The following is a 23,312-nucleotide window of genomic DNA, read 5'->3' as shown; positions in this document are numbered from 1 at the left end:
AATAGATCGATCTGGTCCAGGTTTTTTCCTGTTCCTTGGACTTGTGGTTTGGCCGTGCTTATTGATCTCCCTAACAAAATCCAGGCAAAAGGTCCCTGCAGACACTAGGAAAAAACAGGACTACAATTAGCCCATCCTGAAAAGATGGAGCCCTTTGGAAACACAAAGGAGCAGTGATTTCTCAAAAGGGGACGTTCAGCTTTAAGAAGAACCTCAGTCCTGATGAACTAAAGTAACCCCACAGGGACAAAGATGCCCAGTCAAGCTGCCTGTCCTAGTGAAGAGAGCTCTAGTGCAGCCTAAGGAAGGGCTTTGCAAATCAACAGCAATATGTGCCCAGGGCTGCAACCAGGATGCAAATATTATGCTCTTAAGTGTCGTAATTACAGGAAGCGCTGCAGAAGTGCAGTCCCCAGACAGAAAGGCTTATAGTCGGCGTGCAGACAACAATCGCGCTTATGTGTGTGTGTGTGTGTGCTCTGACTCCTGAATTTATCACAGCAGTGAACAAGTGCAGGAACGAACATTTTCCCTTGGAGAAGAGAAAGCAAGCCGATGCAAATTTCCATTCAAACAGATCAGATGTATAGAGAGCATACACCACCTGTTCAGATACACTGAAACACTGTATATGTGAAATGTATAGATTCTATCAGCACTAGGATAATTTGTATCAAATGTTTCTTACCACTTTGCGCTTATAGAAAAAATGTACACAGACAGCCTCAGTTTTGGTTGTATTAGGGTTTCTGATTTTAGATTTTAACCAGTAAAATACCCTTAATTTTTAAAAAAGGATTGCTTATTGAATAAATACTACTTTCCCTCCTTCCTTGGTTTAGATTTTGCTCACATCTTTTTCAGTAGTAACTCAAGGTGAATTACATCCATTTGTTAATTATTTATTCAGGTACGCAGGCATTTTTCCGTCTGTCCTGGCGGACTCACAGTATTTATGTACTTGAGGCAACGGGGGGATTAAGTGACTTGCCTGGGGTCACATGGAGCAGCAGGTGCAGTTAAGAACATAAGAATAGCCTTACTGGGTCAGACCATCTCGCCCGGTATCCCATTTTCACAGAGCCCAATCAAGTCCCAAGTACTTGGCCAAAACCCGGATCGTAGCAGCATTCCATGCCACCGATCCAGGGCAAGCAGGGGCTTCCCCTATGTCTGTCTCAACAGCAGTTTGTGGACTTTTCCTCCAGTAACTTGTCCAAATCTTTTTTTTTTAAACCAGCTACATTAACTGCTCTTACCACATCCTCTGGCAACGCGCATTTTAGAGCGTAACTATTCTTTGAGTGAAAAAATATTTCCTGCTATTGGTTTTAAAAGTATGGCTTATTATTTCTCTGTTCCTGATTGGCTGATAGTTTAATTTTGTACCTGTCTGAGGCAAGGAAGAGTTAACTGACTTGCCCTCCTGGCTAACAAGTCAGGAGCTGTATCAGCTCAGTTTTGGTACCTTTTTCTCTGCTAAATACTTCTACATGAATATACAGGGCTCCTTTTGCAAAAGTGCGCTAGCGTTTTTAGTGCATGCAAGCCAAAAACTTGCCGCCTGCCTAAAAGGAGGTGGTAGCGGCTGCCGCACGCGGCAATTTAGCTTGCGCTATTCTGCGTGTTAAGGCCCTAAGGCAGCTTTGTAAAAGGAGTCCGCAGTATGTCAGACTTCAATATTCACATTATAACAGAGGAGATCCAAAGTAATCAGTTCTGTGAACTATCCCCCAAATACATATCCTGTTAACAAATGTATTTTAGGAAGGACCGTCAAAAGAGTAGCCTGCCGGACGCTTTAGAAACATAGAAGATGACGGCAGAAAAGGGCTACAGCCCATCAAGTCTGCCCACTCTGCTTACCAAATGTAATCGGCCATTTCTTACTGATGAAGAAATGTGTGATAACATTTTTATTACATAAAGTTACTCTTCTAATGGTCCTTTCTATAAAAATAAAAGACACGCTGGCGTTAAGGTCTAGGGCGCGCTAAAGCCCGAGCGCACCTTCGTAAAAAGAGACCACAGATTAGGTTTGTAAGAGCATGGGTCTATTTTTGCAGTCTCAAAGCACTCCTAGGTGCGACCTGATTCCATTTGAGATATACCTAGCAATAGCACATGTGAGCAAAACTGGAAAATAAGCACCTAAAATATATAATTCACAAACAAAAGAGATCCTATATAGAAATCACATTATCACAACCACTAGTCAGTATTCCTGGGGGCCTCTTTGTTTGCCTCATCCCTCCCCAGATCATGGGGGGGGGGGGGGGTGTTAAGGCCCATTGAAGCAGTAACAGCCAGCCTATAGTTAGATTTTCCAAATTCATATTTTTTGCAGATTAATTTGCTCCTGATGAATTGCTAATGAACTGATTTGTATGATTTCTTTTTTCAGCGCAGTAGAGATTTTGGCCGCAGGGCTTCAGAAACATCAAAGTGGGCATATTAAAATGAAACAGAACACATGTAAAGCTTCTTACGTGCGATTGCGTGCACTGTTCATTATAACACACGCAGTCCAGGCTGAGAACTCATTAACGACTCCCTCTCTAATCAACTTGCAATTAGCATAACTCTTATTACTAGAAAGAGCTAGACTCGAGTTACGTGCCCAGTTCTGCATGTACATCTCTGTGCGTACACACATACACACTTGCATACCTATAGTTTTAAGAAAACGTCGCTTTTCCATTGCTCACATCAGCCCTTTCTTTACCCTGCACACCTCTGTTAGCCGGATCCTAGCATAGGGAGGGAAAAGCATTAGGATCGGTCAGAGTTAAATTGTCATAGAGCTCCGTCAGAGCCAGAGACTAAAAGTGGCGCAGACCTCGGATTTTTAAGGATGTGACGTGCAGTTCAGATCTGTGAGGTTCGCGAGGGAGCCGGGGGCCTGAGCTGAGCTGTAGGGCGAAGGCGGACTTGTCAATGCACGGACCTCGGATTTTTAAGGATGTGCGGTTTTAGATCCGCGAGGTCCGCGTTTTACCCCTTCCCGATATCATTTCTCCTCTGTCCAAATGGGTTTGTGCATGAGACAAGAAAAAGAAGACCCAAAGTTCCACAGTAAAAACAAGAGTGTGGATGTTGATGTTCTGAAAGATGGTTTATTATTCGCTCTTCACAATAAAAACACAAATATATAATACACGTGTGATTGTTCAACCGGACCCTACACGGTTTGCGTTTCGGCGAACCCGCCTTCCTCAGGGGTCCTAAAGGGAATTAGGTATAATGAAAATAAACAACTAATGAATGATAAGTAAAGGGGACTGTGGTGCCAACCTTATGCATGCAAATTTGGCGACTAAACTTGAGCACCAGCTGAAAAGATTGCAAAAGGTGCCAAGGGTGTAAGGGGGGGCATAAAACATTAACAGACATGAGAGGAAAAAGAATGTGGCGAGAGGGTACCAAGAGCAGCCAATGGGAATCGAGGAATGACCCCCCCCCCCCCACACACACACACAATTGCATCGGGCATGATGTGCCCATCCAGCTGGTACGTGCAGGAGAGCAAGAATCGGATCCAGTGCGCGTAGAAAAACGTCCGTCGTCTCTCTGCATCGCGCGCAAAGCGGCTCTTTGCCTTACCGTGGCATCCTCGCCCGCGTAGTGCCCGATGACCCGCGGGCCCCCGGGGTGCCTGAGCGCCCACTCGCTGACGTCGTACACTTTGCGCTCCACCACCAGCCACTGGTCCGCCTTGGCGCCGTGCTTCCGGATCTCTTCCCAGCCGTACACGGCCCCCATCGCAGCCCTCGCCCGCCTCCGCGATCTGCCCCTGCAATGACCGAGCGCCGCAGCCGGCGTCTCCCATTCTCCCCGCTCCCCCCCCTCCCCTCCTCCATTCATGGTCCAGGGACGGGGGGAGGGTTCCACAGGGATCAGCAGAGAAGCGGAGCCAATCAGGCTCCGGCGGCGCCGCTCTCGGCCCTCGGCATTGGCTACCTGCGATCGTTCGAAGCAGGAGGCTGCGTTGAGCCCGAACTTGGTTGACGGCCAGAGGAGTTCCCTTGATGTGTGCGCTCTCGCCTTTGTTGTTTGATGTACAGGAGCTATAGGGCTGGGGGGGGGGGGGGGGTTGTATGAGTGGATGGGTGCTTGGTGAGACTTGAGGATGGTTGTGCATGGTTTTTTTTTTTTTTTTGGGGGGGGGGGTCACTATTACTTCAAATACCAATTGTGATGGGCATCTGACCAGGGCTTTGCTTCCCCTTGCACTGTTGCTATTTCTATGACTTCTGGTTGCAATTGTTAATAAATAGAATTGAAAAATGCAAAAAGAATAGAAGGAAGCGAGAGGGTTTGGGGGTGTTTTTTGGCTCCTATACTCAGATGGTCCAGAGGCTCCATCACTGCGCTGAGTAATCACCCGGCTCTCTCTACCGCCCCCTGCCTGTGGCTAAGGCTGCAACACTCTCTCCTTCCCAAACGCTTGGTGTCTGACTTTCCAGACAGCAACATCAATTGCGGTCGACAGCAAATTTCTCTTCTAGGTTTGCGATGGTTTCTACACGCAACCTAAAGTGGTTCAAAAAGAGGTTAAAAATCTGATAACAAGAGATCCGGGCAGATAATCCCACGCACCCACCTTGAGGGTGCAGATAGAAGGGAAGAAGAAAATGAACCGATGGTCCCGACTGTGGACTCTTCATCAAGATTGAGAAGTCTGCTATGAAATTACTCAATTGAGAAGAGCCTGAAAAAACAATAGGAACTCTATGGGCTCCTTTTACTAAGGTGCGGTAGCGTTTTTAGCGCACGCGGGGAATTACCGCGCGCTACGCTTCTAGAACCACGCGCCAAAGCCCTAGTAAAAGGAGCCCTATGAGCACCAGAAGCAGCAAAGAGCATTCAATGTGCCGGCCTGCGTTTGTGGTTTTGTAAAACGGGGGAGGGTTAAATTAATAGTACCCTACCTCCGAGATGGATTAAGTGGGGGAAGGAGTGTGTAGACCTGACAAGGCAGTTGCCTTGGGCTCAGAAGGCACTGGGAGCTGGGTCCTATGGCTGGAGTAAAGCATAGGGTCCAGGGCATCCTTAACTTAATCCACGCCTGTCCATCATACAAGTTTTATGAGTAGTGTTTGGGGTTTTTGTTTTTGTTTTTATTAACGGTTTATTTTGTTTTAAGGATCTTAATTAAGTATACAACCTGCAAGGCATAGTGAGTTCTTCAACACCTGCTCCCAAAAGAAAGCAACACTCCAGGATCTTCCAGGATACATTCTCCGGCAGCAAAATGTCCAGAACTTTAAGAAATGGCTGAAAAGACATCTGTTCTGTAAAATGGAATAGAGGGTCTGAGTTTGGCTGAGGGAGAAGGAGTGATGACTCTTTGAGTGCTGGTCACGGAGGTGTTCGATGGTCTGGTTTGTTTTATTTGGTTTATTGATGTCTGTTATTGAGGCATTAGAGAATGACACGGAGAAAAATTCTGTTCCCCTTCACTGCCCCGTCCCCGTCTCTGCCGTCCTCTTCACCGCCCGTCCCCGCCGTCCCCTTCACCGCCCCGTCCCTGTCTCTGCTGTCCCCATCACCGCCCCGTCACCGTCCCCGCTCTCCCTTTCACCGCCCCGTCCCCGTCTTCAGCGTCTTCTCCTCTCCATCCCCCCACCCCCAGCACCCTTCACGCGGTCCAGCAGCTCCCTCCCGCCGGCCAGCCGTGCATTTCTCTCCCTCCCTACCATCTCTTGTGGCGAAACTGGCAATTTGTATAAGGCTATGCGATGTATTACAGCCACGGGTAACAACTACCGTGTCATTCTCTATGAGGCATCTTGTATGGCTAATGGGATTTTATATTTTGATGTATGTGTAGGTTTGGCCAGTTTTGGCCTTAAATAATATTCATCGTTGATGAGGTTCAACGTGGATAAGTGTAAAGTGATGCATGTCGGTAACAAAAATCTCATGCACGAATACAGGATGCCCGGGGCGGTACTTGGAGAGACCCCCCAGGAAAGGGACTTGGGAGTTCTGATCGACAAGTCGATGAAGCCGTCCGCGCAATGTGCAGCGGCAGCAAAAAGGGCAAACAGAATGCTAGGAATGATAAAGAAGGGGATCACGAACAGATTGGAGAAGGTTATCATGCCGCTGTACCGGGCCATGGTGCGTCCTCACCTGGAGGACTGCGTCCAACTACTAATTATGACCCTAGACTACAAAACATTCAAAAAAGAAGTAAAGACGCTATTTTTCAAGAAATTCCTGCAAACGACTTAATACCGCTAGCTCTTTCCACTTCCAAATACCTTCCCGATTCCCCAAAGCAACCTCATCTTCTTCTTATCTCCACTAGAAATTACCAGATAGCTTCTTCTTGTAATACCATTTTTTTGTCATTCTTTTGTAATCCGCCTTGAACCGCAAGGCAATGGCGGAATAGAAATCTCTAATCTAATGTAAAAAAAAAAAAAAAAAGATAAAGTGCTACACTGTTATAAATTTTTGCTTGAATATTGCACGTTTGTTTGGATGTAGGAGGAGTCGGGGGGCATTTAGGGCTCCTTTTACATTTTCACGCGCGCACCGGATTAGTGCACGTTAGCCGAAAATCTACCACCTGCTCAAAAGGAGGCGGTAGCAGCTAGCAGTTTAGCCTGCACTATTCCACGTGTTAAGGCCCTAACGCCCCTTCATAAAAGGAGCCCTTAATTGTTATAGTAGCTCGGGATCAAGATGTGTTTTGTTTTACAATGATCGTGTGTTAAAACAAGGTTATAATATATTTAAGTTGTATGTTTTATTTCAATAAACAGGGCTGCAGCCAAGTTTCACCAATGACAGTGTTTGAGTGTATTATTGAGGCTCGAGATGGGGTATGGGGGAGAGGAGGCCGCTCCAGGTTCCGCTCCAGGTTCCGCTGTTAATGGTCAGCCTGAATACTTTGGGCTCCTTTACTAGCGTTTGTAGTGCATGCTAGCTGAAAAATTACCGCCTGCTTAAAAGGAGGCGGAAGTGGCTAGCACGCACCAAGCGTGCACTAAAACCGCTAGCCCGCCTTTGTAAAAGGAGCCTTTTGTGGTGGCAAATCAGTCTTCTTCCTTGGACGATAGTAAATCCTGTTTATAGGAGGAATAGCTTCAGAGGTCTATTTTAAATTTTCCATTAGATATCTTTTAAACATATCCAAGGGAGTAAATGCTCAGGTTAAGCCTTCTATAGTAATTTTCTAAATATTCAATTTTTCTCTCTTTTACGAAGGCGCCTGAGAGTATAGAGTAGAGGTCTGCATGGGAATGGGGATCACGGGAATCCCGTGGGTTCTGCAGGGGTCCCACGGGAATCCCCCCTTAACTCACGGGACTCCCATGGGGACTCCCCTCTGGCCCACAGGACTCCCACGGGAATGGAAGGCTTTGGAAGCAGGGTTCATCCATATAATATAATGGACACGTCAGCCTTAGTAAAAGAGGGGGTTTATAAGTTAATTACCTGAACAGAAAACACAAAAAGGGTTCCACCAAAGAGATTCCACAAGGAAAACAGCAGCGCAAACACAAAAGAAACTGTGGAATTGATGATCCGGTCATAAGTAATTGCTGCTTTTTATGGAGACAGGCGAGGATGGAGGTAATTCCTTGCGGGGATGGGTGGGGATGGAGATGATCCTGGCGGAGACGGGTGGGATTTCTGTCCCCGTGCAACTCTCTAGTATAGAGGCAATTTCTGCATTCATTTGTTCAAATTTAAGATTAGTTTCAGATTGGATAGTTTGGACAGATGCTGACAATGTATCCATTTTAATAAGTAGAGCCGAGATATCACTTGCGGACTTCGTTGTTAATACTTCTGGCTTCTGAAGGACAGTCCATAAATTTTCCAGTGTCACTTGTGCAGCGCGGATACCTTCCGCGACTTATCCTGTTGAAGACTCGGCGTGTTCGAGAGCGTGGCCCTCCCCCCACTTCGCAAAGGCGTCCAACTCTTCTGGTCTTCCGTACTAGTACGCACCATGTCCTCTGATGCCGGTTTCGGTGGCAACCGGGCTGCTGGAGGGGATAACGAGGTCTCAAGTCCCAAGACTCTGGCAGCTCCCTCCATCAGAGTAACCGCTGGGTTCCCACCCTCAATACTAGCCGGCGAGCTAGTGAGAAATCTGTCCAGCGAAGCTTGTCGGGGCGAAGGAGGGTCCACCCTGAGAAAGCCCTTGCGTTTTGTAAGAGGCATCACAAAACTCAGAAGAGTAGACAAACGTTTTCGCAGACCAAACTCACTGTTACCACGCCGCCGCCATTTTGTTTCTCCCTCGTTGAACTTGCTTTTTAACCAAACTTGTCAAACCACCCCGTAATTACTATACGGGCAAACAAAAATTTGGAGTTATGCTTGCAGTAGAAACCTATGTGCTAAGCCGTCAATGCGCAGCTTTAACTGGGTTACCATATGTCTCCAGAAAAAGGAGGAGAGATTGAGACATCCGGGTAAAGGAGGAAGTACAGTTGGGAAATACATACGGCCTCTTTTACAAAGCCGCGCTTGCAGCTGCCGCACGGAAACAGCCCCAAAGCCCTTTAAATCTCTGTGGGCTTCGGGGCCATTAGCGCGACTTTGTAAAAGAGGACGATAGAGTTCCTCTGAGCATTGGGAGCAGCGTGCTAGAAACAAAAAAAGTAAAGAAGAATAGAAAATAAAAGTATTGGCTCAAAACATTTTAAAGACATTTTTTATTTTTGAAAATATTTTTATTGGAGAAACATTGCACAGAAACCATCCACAAAGAATCAAAAGGCAGTGCAAGACAGGAGTAGGAACCTCTCCCCCGTATCCCAAGACTCCGACCCGGCCTTAAAAGGAACTCCAATGCTCTTATTTATCATTTTTTTCTTATTAAAAAGAAGATTTTATTAATGTGGCGACAGACCTTGGAAAGTGATTGTAGGCACCTGCTGAGGCCTGACTGCAGCATCTTGACCCTGTCTCTTAGTCACACTGAGGCGATGTCCCTGTTCTGACTTTTACTTGTTTGCACTAGCAGTGTTTGTTGTTCTAGATCGCTTGCTTTCTGGCTGCTAACTCTCCCTTTCAATGCAGGCTCCTATTCTGTCCCTTTTTCACACAGAGGTGATAGCACTGTTCTAAGTTTATTAATTGTTTGCACTAGTGGTGTTTTACTGTTTAACTATTACCTGCTTTCTGGCTGCTCACTATCCCTTTCATTGCAGGCCTGCAGCATCTCCTGGTGGCTTCCTGCACCATTGCTTTTGATCCCTCCCTTTAGACCAGGGGTCTCAAAGTCCCTCCTTGAGGGCCGCAATCCAGTCGGGTTTTCAGGATTTCCCCAATGAATATGCATGAGATCTATGTGCACGCACTGCTTTCAATGCATATTCATTGGGGAAATCCTGAAAACCCGACTGGATTGCGGCCCTCAAGGAGGGACTTTGAGATCCCTGCTTTAGACGCACTGAGATGATGTCACTATTTTAACAATTGTTCCACTAGCAGTGTTCTCATCACAGGCATGCAGTGAAGAAGTCAGCCAAAGGAACAGATGTAAAATTGCCTACAGGGCCCGGGTATTTACCAAACCTCTTTCACCCCTTCTAGATTTTGGTCGGGAGAGCTCATATTGAAAAGTTAATGGCTCAGACACCTCTAACCTTCTAGAAAACCTTTTGAAGGACTCTATTCTAGAAGGTAAGCTCTTAGATAAATTCTTGTTCTTTTGTCCCTCCATTTTACTGTCCATTGGCAACATTTGAGATATATCAACATTAACCCATAGGCAGTGTCTCGCAAACTGTGTGTCAGATTGAGGATTTCTTTAGCTGGTGGGTTTGGATAATCCTGCCAGCCATTCAACAAGTGTTGTCGCAATTTTGAGGGGATTTGAGCCAATGTGGAAGGCCCAAGCCCCTCCCTAGTGGCTATGTCACTGATATTAGAAGGGATGGGAATGCCTGAGGATGAATTGGGATACTATGAGAGCAAAGGGACAGAGGTGTTTTGTTCTGAAGGATGCAGTAGGAATTCAAATGTCTTTATACAAAGAGAAATGGTGGTGTATTTGCCTCATTTGTGATACTTATTGAAATCCAAATTCAAACAAAGTACATTGCACCCTATCTGCAAACTAAAAAAGAGCTGTAATGTGCATAGGGAAGGGAAGGACTCTTTTCCTCCACTTCCTTCTATACTGACCCTGGTCACCAACAACCAGTGCTTATGGAAAGATGAAAAGGCCAGGCAGGACCTGACTTGGCAGCAGATCTGCTTATGCTCCAGATCAGAGTCCCAGCTTTGACAGAGGCATGAAAAGGGCCTTTTCACATTCAGAATGGAATGCTGGCAGAAGTCCGGCAGCACCCATACAGCTGGGAAATTGCACAGGCTGCGGACAATGAACAGGCCAGGGGCGTCAGGGGGCAACAACTTTCCTATTTAGCACAGCAGGGCCAGAAACATAGAAACATAGAAAGATGACGGCAGAAAAGGGCTATAGCCCATCAAGTCTGCCCACTCTACTGACCCACCCCAATAAGTCTAGATGCTAGTGACTCGTCCTACGTAGGGATCCCACGTAAGTGTCCCATTTTCTCTTAAAGTCGAGCACGCCGGTGGCCTCGACCACCTGCACCGGAAGCTTATTCCAGTGGTCTACCACCCTTTCCGTGAAAAAATACTTCCTGGTGTCACTACTAAATTTCCACCCTCTAAGTTTAAGCGGATGCCCTCTTGTGGTCGAGGGTCCTTTGGGGAAGAGAATGTCATCTTCCACCTCGACACGTCCTGTGATGAATTTAAATGTCTCAATCATGTCCCCCCTCTCCCTGCGTTCCTCTAGAGTGTAGAGCCGCAGTCTGCTCAGTCTCTCTTCATACAAGAGACCCTTGAACCCCAAGATCATCCTAGTGGCCATCCGCTGAACCGACTCGACTCTAAGCACGTCTTTATGGTAATGTGGCCTCCAGAATTGCACACAGTATTCCAGATGAGGTCTCACCATGGTTCTATACAGCGGCATTATGACTTCTGGTTTCCGACTGACAAAACTTCTATTGATACATCCCATCATTTGCCTTGCCTTGGATGTGGCCTTCTCCACCTGTTTGGCAGCCTTCATGTCTGCACTGATGATTACTCCCAAATCTCGTTCTACTGAGGTCCTAGCTAATGTTACTCCATTTAAGGTGTAAGTTCTGCACGGATTTCTGCTACCGAAGTGCATGACTTTACATTTCATAGCATTGAAGCCTAGCTGCCATGTCGAGGACCAGTTTTCCAACATACGAAGGTCCTTTGTCATACTATCCTGTAAAAAGCTTCCACTTACTATGTTGCACAGTTTTGCATCATTGGCGAATAATGTTACTTTACCCTGTAGTCTTCGTGTCAAGTCCCTTATAAATATGTTAAAAAGGAGAGGACCCAGGACCGAGCCCTGCGGCACTCCGCTGGTCACTTCCAATGTTTCAGAGAGGGTACCGTTGACCACCACCCTCTGAAGTCTACCACTCAGCCAATCATTGACCCATGCAGTTATCGTCTCACCCAACCCCATTGATTTCATCTTGTTTAGTAGCCTGCGGTGTGGGACGCTGTCAAAAGCCTTGCTGAAATCCAAATATACTATGTCTAGAGACTCTCCTAAGTCCAACTTTCCTGTTACCCAATCAAAGAAGCTGATGAGGTTGGATTGACACGACCTACCCTTAGTGAATCCATGCTGACTAGGATCCCTAAGATTCCCCTCATCCAAGATCATGTCCAACTTACGTTTAATTAGTGTTTCCATGAGTTTACATACTATCGATGTGAGACTCACTGGTCGGTAATTCGCAGCCTCCGCTCTGCAACCCTTCTTGTGCAGAGGAACAACATTCGCTGTTTTCCAGTCCAGGGGGACTCTCCCCTTTTTTAGGGAGAGATTGAAGAGCATGGCTAATGGTTCTGCCAGGACATCGCACAGCTCTCTGAGCATTCTTGGGTGCAGTTCGTCTGGACCCATGGCTTTGCTCACCTGGAGTCTTGACAATTCGCTGTAGACATCAGCTGGTGTGAACTTAAAATTCTGAAATGGGTCTTCCACGCTTGACATTGCTTCCAGATGTGGCCCTTGCCCCGGTGCCTCGCAGGTAAAAACCAAGCAGAAGTATTCATTCAGTAGTTTGGCTTTATCGGAATCTGTTTCCGCGTAATTCCCGTCCGGTGTTCTGAGGCGTACTATCCCGTTTGTGTTTTTTTTTCTGTCACTAATGTACCTGAAGAAGGATTTGTCCCCTTTCTTAATGTTCTTTGCTAGAGTTTCTTCCACTGCAAGTTTGGCCTCCCTGACTGCTGTTTTGACTGCTGCAGACCTGGTCCTATATTCAATGTTAGCTTCACCTGTTCCCGTACGTTTGTATGAAAGAAACGCTCTTTTTTTCTCCTTGACGAGGTACGCGACCTCTTTAGTGAACCATTGGGGTTTTTTTGTTTCTTTGTTGTTTATTTACCGATTTTATGTAGCGCATAGTTGCCTCGTGTAGGGTCAATTTCAGGTTTGACCACATGGCTTCCACATTATCAGTTGCTTCTTGATCCTGCAGCGTCTGATGGACGAAATCTCCCATACGTGCGAAATCAGCGCCCCGGAAATTGAGTACCCTCGTTTTTGTTTGTGATTTAGGGAAGCCTTTCCTGAGGTTGAACCATACCATGTTATGGTCACTGGTAGCTAGCGTTTCTCCCACTGAGACTTCCGAGACACTCTCGCCGTTTGCAAGTACGAGGTCTAGGATGGCCTCGGCCCTAGTGGGCTCTAGCACCATTTGTTTGAGCTGTACTCCCATCATGGACGTCAAAATCCTCCTACTACCACAAGTTGACGCTGAGAGTGTGTTCCAGTCTACATCAGGCATGTTGAAGTCCCCTAGCAGAACAGTGTCCCCCCGTAGTGTAATATTTTCAATGTCTTCAATCAATTCGTTATCCTTGTCCTCTGTTTGTCTTGGAGGTCTGTATACCACACCAAGGTACAGGCACTTTTCTCCACCTCTGGCCAGGTTGACCCAGATGGATTCCCCGGTGTACTTAACATCTGTGATCCTGGTTATCTTGATGTTCTCTTTGATGTAAAGTGCTACCCCTCCTCCTAGCTTACCCTTCCTGTCTTGTCGAATCAGGTTGTATCCTGGTATAGTTGTATCCCACCCATGGGAGTCCGTGAACCATGTTTCTGATATTGCCACCACGTCTAGGTCGACATTCACAATTTCTGTTTCCAGTTCTAGAAATTTATTCCCTAAACTATGTGCGTTAACATACATAGCTCTCCACTCTGTGCGTTTGTTAAACCCCTGTAGAGAGTTTCCTATCTGACTCAAAGTGTCTCCTAGTGAACCTTTAGCAGTGAGGGTACTTACCTCGGACTTAGAAGCGCAGTTTTGGATCACCACATCAGGATTGTTTCTTACTGCACTGGTATATAAGTGGGTGCCCTCCCCCGACTTACCTAGTTTAAAGCCCTTCGAAGCAGGCGGGCTAAACGGTATCCGAAGACGTTCTTACCTCTGCTGGTCAGGTGAAGTTCGTCTGGTCCCTGGAGTCCCTGTAGTGCCTCTCCATGATTTAGGAATCCGAAGTTCAATTCTCGGCACCATCGCTGTAGCCATTCGTTTGTCTTCAGGATACGTTCGTCTCTATCTCTTCCCTTGCCCCTAACAGGAAGAATAGAAGAGAATACTACCTGTGCTCCTGTCTGCTTCAGCTTTTCCCCCAGAGCTCCGAAGTTTCTAGCTATGTCCTCCGGCGCGTTCCTGGCAGTGTCATTTGTTCCGACGTGGATGAGCAGCATGGGAAAGTGGTCCCGGGGCCTGAGAAGTCTATCAAGTCTGGCGGTCACGTCCCGTATTCTGGCTCCCGGCAGGCAGCAGACCTCCCTCGACTGCATATCCGGTCTGCATATTGGTCCCTCGGTGCCTCTCAGCATGGAATCCCCGATGACTATTACTCTGCGCTTCTTTTGGGGAGGTCGATCTGTTGTGGCCGGAGATGGAGTCGTGTGTTGAACGTCGGTAGTCTCTTCCTGCTTCAAGTCGATAGTCTCTTCCTGCAAGACCTGGAATCTGTTCCTTAGGTTGAGTTGTGGAGTTGATGTGGAGCTACCCTGGTAAGAGAAAGAATAAGAAGGTGAAGAGATTGTAGATGGGGGGGGGGGGGGGTCTCCTACGTTTACCTGTGGAGGAGGTCACTAGGGAAGACCACTCACTTGGTAATACAGGGAACCCGTGACAGCTTTAAGCTAGCAGTGCTAACTCCAGGACAGAAGGCACGGAAAAGGCAATCCCACTGTTTCAATTGTTTTAAAATATTTTGGCTATTTGCCGTTCTAACACAATCTCTATGAAATCAGAACAGTAGAATGTCATCCTGAACTCTTATCTACATTGTTCCTTGAATTCCTCCTTTGGTTATCTCTTTCTATGTCTAGGTTTTCTTACCTTGTTTCTGCTTCTCCCTTCCTGTTTCTCTCAGTCTCCTGTGTGATTCTTGTCTCCTTCAGGAAAATGCAACAGATTCCACAGGTTTATCAGAGCCATAAAGTAGTGTTCACTGACTGTTGGTCTTCTTCTAAGAGGAAGAAAAAACCATGAAGAGAAACAAAAATTTTTTGGGGGGAGGGGGGATGAGGTCAGGAGCTAATTTTTTTAATATATGTGTTAATATACATGTTAATGCAAGAGGAGGCGTGGCCTAGATACAATCACACCCAAGTCCCCCTCTTCCGTCGTGCGCATAGGTTCTTCCCCCACTAAACTGTGCCGTTCCCTTTGTGTTTTTTGCAGCCCAAATGCATGACCTTGCATTTCTTAGCATTAAATTTAAGCTGCCAAATTTCAGACCATTCTTCAAGCTTCGCCAGGTCCTTCACACCATCCGGCGTGTCTACTCTGTTGCAGAAGAAGGTGTTGATGCCCTTGGAAGGGTCGTTGGCGAGGCCACACTTGGAGTATTGTGTTCAATTGTGGAGACTGTATCTGGCAAAGGACATAAGAAGACTTGAAGCGGTCCAGAGAAAGGTGATGAAAATGATAGGAGGTTTGTGGCAAAAGACATATGAGGAGAGACTGGAAGTCCTGAATATGTTTACCCTAGAGGAAAGGAGGGACAGGGGAGATATGATTCAGGCGTTCAAATACTTGAAAGGTATTAACGTAGAACAAAATCTTTTCCAGAGAAAGGAAAATGGTAAAACCAGAGGACATAATTTGAGGTTGAGGGGTGGTAGACTCAAGAATAATGTTAGGAAATTCATCTTTAATTGATGCATGGAATGCGCTTCCAAGAGAGGTGGTGGAGAGGAAAACGGTGACAGAGTTCAAAGAAGCAGAGGATCTCTAATCAGAAAATAATGGTATATATTGAAGAACTAAGGCCAGTACAGGGCAGACTTGCACGGTTAAGCACACTACCAGGCAGAGCTCTGTATTTCTGGCCAAGAAATATCTAAGCAAAAGGACCATTTGGGTCTCTATCTGCTGTCATTTACTATGTTACCTTGTTTTGAGCGACTATTGAAAAGGTGTGAGCTAAAGAGTACACAAACACACACACTGCTGCCATACAATATAACTCCCAAAAAAGCAAGAATTGACAGGCTCTTCGCTGACTAAAGCAGACTTTTGCACTGGCCATTTTCAATCTGGAAAATAAAGAGGAACTACGAGTTAAAATAATCAAAGAAGCAGAATTAAGTTCTGTACATCAAGCTCTGTTCAGGCAGGGGATTCATTGCCACATCGAATACAAGCAAGGATGCCCACGCTTTTGCGCCCAAGTAGCATATTTTCTTGCATGGAATGCGTACGTTTTTTACGTACCGCGTACACTCCCTGCACACTATATGAGTGGGTGTATTTTCACATAGCCAATTTGCCCATGTTTACATGTGTACAAATATGGGATACCCCTCGGGATGTTGGACAGCATACGAAGCCAGCTTCAAGCATGAAAGATATAGTCTGAATTTTCTAAGTCACAGTACCTGGCACTGCGGTCAAAGGGTTCAGAGGTTTGAGGACAATGGACATTTCTTTCTCCAGAAAGCCTTTCACTTGCGACTCTTTGACTGCTTTGCTCAGCTCCTCTTGCTCCGTCTTCAGCTCGCTCCTCTGCTTTTCATATGCCTGCACAGCCAGAAATGGCAAGGAGAAGGAAAAAAAGTAACCCAGGACACCTTCCCCCTCAAGCACCCAAACTCATCCGTCTCCTCACAGAGATGCCAGTGCTGTTATAAAGTCCTCAGACCTATAATAAACCTTGGCAGGGACTTGTTTCACGTGAAGACTCTCGCCTCACAATTTGCTTGTATGGAGAGAGTGTTTCAGGTCACAAATGCCCCGATGTACTTTATTCCTCATATAAATGTTTTTCAAATATTAAAGTTACATCGGGGTATTTGTGACCTGAAACACTCTCTCCATGACCAATGACAATACAAGCAAATTGTGAGGCGAAAGTCTTCACGTGAAACGCGCCACTACCGAGGTCTTGAGGCTTATCGTGAACACTACTATTTATCATTTCTATAGCGCTGAAAGGCGTATGCAGCGCTGTACATTTAACATTCAATAGACAGCCCCTGCTCAGAAGAGCTGACAATCTAATTTGGACAGACAGACAGGACAGGACATCACAAGTAAGAGGACTTTACAATAGCGATGGGATTTCTGAAATTGTGACTCTGAGCCCTCGCTTATGATCCTCCCAGAGATGCGGCAGGTTTCAAGCAGGTATGAGAATACCCCCACTGAAAGCTCATTCATGTGTTCATGCCTTATGTGGGTAAAACCTAAACTCTCCCCTACCCCAGCCAACTGCATCGGTGCTTTTCAATAGCGATCCCTCACACAGCCAAACTTTCTCTTTCTAGTTCTCAGCATTCACATCGGCAAGAGTCCTCACAGCTTGTCTAATAACACGACACTAATTTTGCCCTCTAGGAAAATCAACCATGGCCAACGTACCTTCAGCTGCAGGGTAATCTCCTTCTTCTGGTGCAAAATGTATTCCAGGATTGCTTCCTTCTCATAGATGTAACCGTCAGGGCTAAGGAAAGGAAGATAAGAGAATGTTCCACCAGTCATCACACCACCATCACACAAGCCTAACAAAACAGGAGATAAGTCTACTTGATGGTCCATTTGCAGAAGAAGGTGTTGATGCCCTTGGATGGGTTGTTGGTGAGGCCACACTTGGAGTATTGTGTTCAATTTTGGAGACTGTATCTGGCAAAGGACATAAGAAGACTTGAAGCGGTCCAGAGAATGGTAGGAGGTTTGCGGCAAAAGACGTATGAGGAGAGACTGGAAGTCCTGAATATGTTTACCCTAGGGGAAAGGAGGGACAGGGGAGATATGATTCAGACGTTCAAATACTTGAAAGGTATTAACGTAGAACAAAATCTTTTCCAGAGAAAGGAAAATGGTAAAACCAGAGGACATAATTTGAGGTTGAGGGGTGGTAGACTCAAGAATAATGGTAGGAAATTCATCTTTAATCGATGCATGGAATGCGCTCCCGAGGGAGGTGGTGGAGAGGAAAACGGTGACAGAGTTCAAAGAAGCAGAGGATCTCTAATCAGAAAATAATGGTATATATTGAAGAACTAAGGCCAGTACAGGGCAGACTTGCACGGTTAAGCACACTACCAGGCAGAGCTCTGGGTTTCTGGCCAAGAAATATCTAAGCAAAAGGACCATTTGGGTCTCTATCTGCCGTCATTTACTATGTTACCTTGTTTTGAGCGACTATTGAAAAGGTGTGAGCTAAAGAGTACACAAACACACACACTGCTGCCATACAATATAACTCCCAAAAAAGCAAGAATTGACAGGCTCTTCGCTGACTAAAGCAGACTTTTGCACTGGCCATTTTCAATCTGGAAAATAAAGAGGAACTACGAGTTAAAATAATCAAAGAAGCAGAATTAAGTTCTGTACATCAAGCTCTGTTCAGGCAGGGGATTCATTGCCACATCGAATACAAGCAAGGATGCCCACGCTTTTGCGCCCAAGTAGCATATTTTCTTGCATGGAATGCGTACGTTTTTTACGTATCGCGTACACCCCCTGCACACTATATGAGTGGGTGTATTTTCACATAGCCAATTTGCCCATGTTTACATGTGTACAAATATGGGATACCCCTCGGGATGTTGGACAGCATACGAAGCCAGCTTCAAGCATGAAAGATATAGTCTGAATTTTCTAAGTCACAGTACCTGGCAATGCGGTCAAAGGGTTCAGAGGTTTGAGGACAATGGACATTTCTTTCTCCAGAAAGCCTTTCACTTGCGACTCTTTGGCTGCTTTGCTCAGCTCCTCTTGCTCCGTCTTCAGCTCGCTCCTCTGCTTTTCATATGCCTGCACAGCCAGAAATGGCAAGGAGAAGGAAAAAAAGTAACCCAGGACACCTTCCCCCTCAAGCACCCAAACTCATCCGTCTCCTCACAGAGATGCCAGTGCTGTTATAAAGTCCTCAGACCTATAATAAACCTTGGCAGGGACTTGTTTCACGTGAAGACTCTCGCCTCACAATTTGCTTGCATGGAGAGAGTGTTTCAGGTCACAAATGCCCCGATGTACTTTATTCCTCATATAAATGTTTTTCAAATATTAAAGTTACATCGGGGTATTTGTGACCTGAAACACTCTCTCCATGACCAATGACAATACAAGCAAATTGTGAGGCGAAAGTCTTCACGTGAAACGCGCCACTACCGAGGTCTTGAGGCTTATCGTGAACACTACTATTTATCATTTCTATAGCGCTGAAAGGCGTATGCAGCGCTGTACATTTAACATTCAATAGACAGCCCCTGCTCAGAAGAGTTGACAATCTAATTTGGACAGACAGACAGGACAGGACATCACAAGTAAGAGGACTTTACAATAGCGATGGGATTTCTGAAATTGTGACTCTGAGCCCTCGCTTATGATCCTCCCAGAGATGCGGCAGGTTTCAAGCAGGTATGAGAATACCCCCACTGAAAGCTCATTCATGTGTTCATGCCTTATGTGGGTAAAACCTAAACTCTCCCCTACCCCAGCCAACTGCATCGGTGCTTTTCAATAGCGATCCCTCACACAGCCAAACTTTCTCTTTCTAGTTCTCAGCATTCACATCGGCAAGAGTCCTCACAGCTTGTCTAATAACACGACACTAATTTTGCCCTCTAGGAAAATCAACCATGGCCAACGTACCTTCAGCTGCAGGGTAATCTCCTTCTTCTGGTGCAAAATGTATTCCAGGATTGCTTCCTTCTCATAGATGTAACCGTCAGGGCTAAGGAAAGGAAGATAAGAGAATGTTCCACCAGTCATCACACCACCATCACACAAGCCTAACAAAACAGGAGATAAGTCTACTTGATGGTACATTTGCAGAAGAAGGTGTTGATGCCCTTGGATGGGTTGTTGGTGAGGCCACACTTGGAGTATTGTGTTCAATTTTGGAGACTGTATCTGGCAAAGGACATAAGAAGACTTGAAGCGGTCCAGAGAATGGTAGGAGGTTTGCGGCAAAAGACGTATGAGGAGAGACTGGAAGTCCTGAATATGTTTACCCTAGGGGAAAGGAGGGATAGGGGAGATATGATTCAGACGTTCAAATACTTGAAAGGTATTAACGTAGAACAAAATCTTTTCCAGAGAAAGGAAAATGGTAAAACCAGAGGACATAATTTGAGGTTGAGGGGTGGTAGACTCAAGAATAATGGTAGGAAATTCATCTTTAATCGATGCATGGAATGCGCTCCCGAGGGAGGTGGAGGAGAGGAAAACGGTGACAGAGTTCAAAGAAGCAGAGGATCTCTAATCAGAAAATAATGGTATATATTGAAGAACTAAGGCCAGTACAGGGCAGACTTGCACGGTTAAGCACACTACCAGGCAGAGCTCTGGGTTTCTGGCCAAGAAATATCTAAGCAAAAGGACCATTTGGGTCTCTATCTGCCGTCATTTACTATGTTACCTTGTTTTGAGCGACTATTGAAAAGGTGTGAGCTAAAGAGAACACAAACACACACACTGCTGCCATACAATATAACTCCCAAAAAAGCAAGAATTGACAGGCTCTTCGCTGACTAAAGCAGACTTTTGCACTGGCCATTTTCAATCTGGAAAATAAAGAGGAACTACGAGTTAAAATAATCAAAGAAGCAGAATTAAGTTCTGTACATCAAGCTCTGTTCAGGCAGGGGATTCATTGCCACATCGAATACAAGCAAGGATGCCCACGCTTTTGCGCCCAAGTAGCATATTTTCTTGCATGGAATGCGTACGTTTTTTACGTATCGCGTACACCCCCTGCACACTATATGAGTGGGTGTATTTTCACATAGCCAATTTGCCCATGTTTACATGTGTACAAATATGGGATACCCCTCGGGATGTTGGACAGCATACGAAGCCAGCTTCAAGCATGAAAGATATAGTCTGAATTTTCTAAGTCACAGTACCTGGCAATGCGGTCAAAGGGTTCAGAGGTTTGAGGACAATGGACATTTCTTTCTCCAGAAAGCCTTTCACTTGCGACTCTTTGGCTGCTTTGCTCAGCTCCTCTTGCTCCGTCTTCAGCTCGCTCCTCTGCTTTTCATATGCCTGCACAGCCAGAAATGGCAAGGAGAAGGAAAAAAAGTAACCCAGGACACCTTCCCCCTCAAGCACCCAAACTCATCCGTCTCCTCACAGAGATGCCAGTGCTGTTATAAAGTCCTCAGACCTATAATAAACCTTGGCAGGGACTTGTTTCACGTGAAGACTCTCGCCTCACAATTTGCTTGCATGGAGAGAGTGTTTCAGGTCACAAATGCCCCGATGTACTTTATTCCTCATATAAATGTTTTTCAAATATTAAAGTTACATCGGGGTATTTGTGACCTGAAACAGTCTCTCCATGACCAATGACAATACAAGCAAATTGTGAGGCGAAAGTCTTCACGTGAAACGCGCCACTACCGAGGTCTTGAGGCTTATCGTGAACACTACTATTTATCATTTCTATAGCGCTGAAAGGCGTATGCAGCGCTGTACATTTAACATTCAATAGACAGCCCCTGCTCAGAAGAGCTGACAATCTAATTTGGACAGACAGACAGGACAGGACATCACAAGTAAGAGGACTTTACAATAGCGATGGGATTTCTGAAATTGTGACTCTGAGCCCTCGCTTATGATCCTCCCAGAGATGCGGCAGGTTTCAAGCAGGTATGAGAATACCCCCACTGAAAGCTCATTCATGTGTTCATGCCTTATGTGGGTAAAACCTAAACTCTCCCCTACCCCAGCCAACTGCATCGGTGCTTTTCAATAGCGATCCCTCACACAGCCAAACTTTCTCTTTCTAGTTCTCAGCATTCACATCGGCAAGAGTCCTCACAGCTTGTCTAATAACACGCCACTAATTTTGCCCTCTAGGAAAATCATCCATGGCCAACGTACCTTCAGCTGCAGGGTAATCTCCTTCTTCTGGTGCAAAATGTATTCCAGGATTGCTTCCTTGTCATAGATGTAACCGTCAGGGCTAAGGAAAGGAAGATAAGAGAATGTTCCACCAGTCATCACACCACCATCACACAAGCCTAACAAAACAGGAGATAAGTCTACTTGATGGTCCATTTGAAACACCTGCCAGAGGCCTCACATGCATTCACTTCTATCATCCACTTGAACCTGAATAATTGTTTCTAACGTGCAGTACTCACAGTCACCACTGGATCATCCCTCTGGTACTGCTATGCCAACATTAGACTCTATTTTGATGTTTGTTGGACAACTACTAGGATTTGATCCCAGAAAAGGATAAATATAAGTTCCGAAAAATTTTTGCTGTGAAAACCTGGTTGGCTCAAGGGTTGTGTGCTGGGTTAGCAACTGGAGGCTCAGGGTTCGAGCCTCAGGTAAGGAGTAGGTTCAACTCTATTTTGTGTCAACTACTAGGATTTGAACAAAGAAAAGGATAAATATAAGTTCCGAAAAGCTCTTAGTGTGAAAACTTGGCTAGCTCAACGGTTGAGTGCTGGGTTAGTAACCGGAGGTTGAGGGTTCGAACCTCAGCTAAGGAGTAGGGCTGACACTGCTCCAAGGGAAGAGGCTGAGGGTCCAAGAGAAGAGGCTGAGGGTTCAAGAGAAGAGGGTAAGAGGAAGTTAAGGGTTCAAATCTTTTTTTTTTTTTTGTCTGTGTCAACTGCTAGGATTTGAACCCAGAAATGGATAACTATAAGTTCTGAAAAGCTCTTGATGTTTAAAGAGTTGTGTGCTGGCTTAGTAACAGGAGACTGAGGGTTCAAGTCTCAGCTAAGGAGTAGGGGTTGATACTGCTCGAAGAGAAGAGGGTAGTTTTACTCAAATGTAGTCCAATCATAGTAAAAAGTAGCAAAGGTTATTAATTTTCATGAAGTATACTTAAAACACAGAGATACCCGGCCCCTCCTACCCCTGGTCTGCCTAGTCCCCCCCACCTCTTCAGGATCTATCTAACCTCCTTCTCTGTTTCCACCTAGTTTCTGACAAACCCCCCCTTCAACCCATCTACTTACCAGCTCTGGTCCCACCTAGCCTCTGGCTAAGCTGGACTCGAACCCACGATCTCCTGTATCAAGTGGAAGTGCTTTATCCATTGAGCCACCAGTGAGGCAGGTACTAGATGCTTTCGGTTTCTTAACTTTAAACCTTTCATGCTTTGATTTGGATTTTAAAATACAAACATCCTAGCACGGGAGTCGAACCCAAGACTCTTTGGTGCAAGGTAGCAAAGCTTTCCTCTAGTCCACCACTGGACTGATGAAGTTTGGCTCTCTTTTTCTCCACCTTATACTTCTCCAGCCTTGTTTTGGATTTAAAATTCAAACAACCAGTGGGCTGATGGGAGGCTGCATCACGTTTTCTCCCACTTATACTTCTCCTTCTCCTTACAGTCTAAATTAGATTGTCAGCACTTCTGAGCAGGGACCGCCTGTGTATTTAAATCCCCACATGAACTGGACTGCAATCATAGACTCTGACTTCTAAATTGTTACCTGAATGCATCTGAAATACTGTTCCCAGGAAAATTAACAACATTCTTTGTAAGAGTATCTGTCTGTGCTATGCAGTTATTTAATTATACTATGTATGCTGATCTGTAACCCATTCTGGGCTCTTTTGGGAGGATGGGCTAAGCAACCAAATAAATAAATATATAAATAAAAACAAAATGCATCTAAAGAAATTTTGTGCTGGATTTCAAATCTTAGATTTATAGGTGTTATTCTGGATAGCGCCACAGGAGGGCGCCAATTACATTTAATAGCTCAGTGCTGTCCTCCTGTG

The 23,312-nt window shown here is 45.6% G+C and overlaps 2 protein-coding genes across 5 annotated transcripts in view; both read right to left on the bottom strand.

The window, feature by feature from the left end:
* Positions 1-3,853, bottom strand: part of FADS2 (fatty acid desaturase 2) — a 51,100-nt gene extending 47,247 nt beyond the window's left edge. The window contains exon 1 of the mRNA XM_033928648.1: positions 3,604-3,853. Coding sequence (XP_033784539.1) covers positions 3,604-3,762 — 159 coding nt within the window. The 5' untranslated portion in view covers positions 3,763-3,853. The remainder of the gene's footprint in view (positions 1-3,603) is intronic.
* Positions 3,854-15,444: 11,591 nt separating this feature from the next.
* Positions 15,445-22,077, bottom strand: LOC117352346 (nitric oxide synthase-interacting protein-like). 4 transcript variants are annotated; one of them, XM_033928772.1, is made up of 9 exons: positions 21,444-22,077; positions 20,462-20,603; positions 19,975-20,119; positions 19,206-19,287; positions 18,224-18,365; positions 17,737-17,881; positions 16,968-17,330; positions 15,986-16,127; positions 15,445-15,643 (listed from the first exon to the last, which is right to left on the bottom strand). In XM_033928772.1, the coding sequence occupies exons 6-9, from the start codon at positions 17,872-17,874 to the stop codon at positions 15,639-15,641; spliced, it is 648 nt and encodes a 215-aa protein (XP_033784663.1). In that variant the 5' UTR covers positions 17,875-17,881; positions 18,224-18,365; positions 19,206-19,287; positions 19,975-20,119; positions 20,462-20,603; positions 21,444-22,077; the 3' UTR covers positions 15,445-15,638. The 4 variants fall into 4 exon arrangements, with proteins under 4 accessions (XP_033784663.1, XP_033784664.1, XP_033784667.1 ...); XM_033928773.1 differs by lacking the exons at positions 19,975-20,119; positions 20,462-20,603; positions 21,444-22,077 and adding an exon at positions 19,381-19,417; XM_033928776.1 differs by lacking the exons at positions 15,445-15,643; positions 15,986-16,127; positions 17,737-17,881; ... (1 more) ...; positions 20,462-20,603; positions 21,444-22,077 and having other exon boundaries at positions 17,274-17,330; positions 19,206-19,370.
* Positions 22,078-23,312: the final 1,235 nt, after the last annotated feature.

Source organism: Geotrypetes seraphini, chromosome 19, assembly GCF_902459505.1.
Source record: "Geotrypetes seraphini chromosome 19, aGeoSer1.1, whole genome shotgun sequence".
Taxonomy (NCBI): domain Eukaryota; kingdom Metazoa; phylum Chordata; class Amphibia; order Gymnophiona; family Dermophiidae; genus Geotrypetes; species Geotrypetes seraphini.
Note: the sequence above shows the minus strand (reverse complement) of the source record. Positions and strands in the feature narration are given on the sequence as shown.

Bases quoted from the DNA above. Each gene is read 5' to 3' on its own strand.
- LOC117352346 (XM_033928772.1), bottom strand. From the start codon at position 17,874: ATGGCCAGTGCAAAAGTCTGCTTTAGTCAGCGAAGAGCCTGTCAATTC. The intron at 17,331-17,736 runs GTAACATAGTAA...CCTTTCCCCTAG, and splicing joins CAATAGTCGCTCAAAACAAG to GGTAAACATATTCAGGACTT. The intron at 16,128-16,967 runs GTACGTTGGCCA...CTGGCTGTGCAG, and splicing joins AGATTACCCTGCAGCTGAAG to GCATATGAAAAGCAGAGGAG.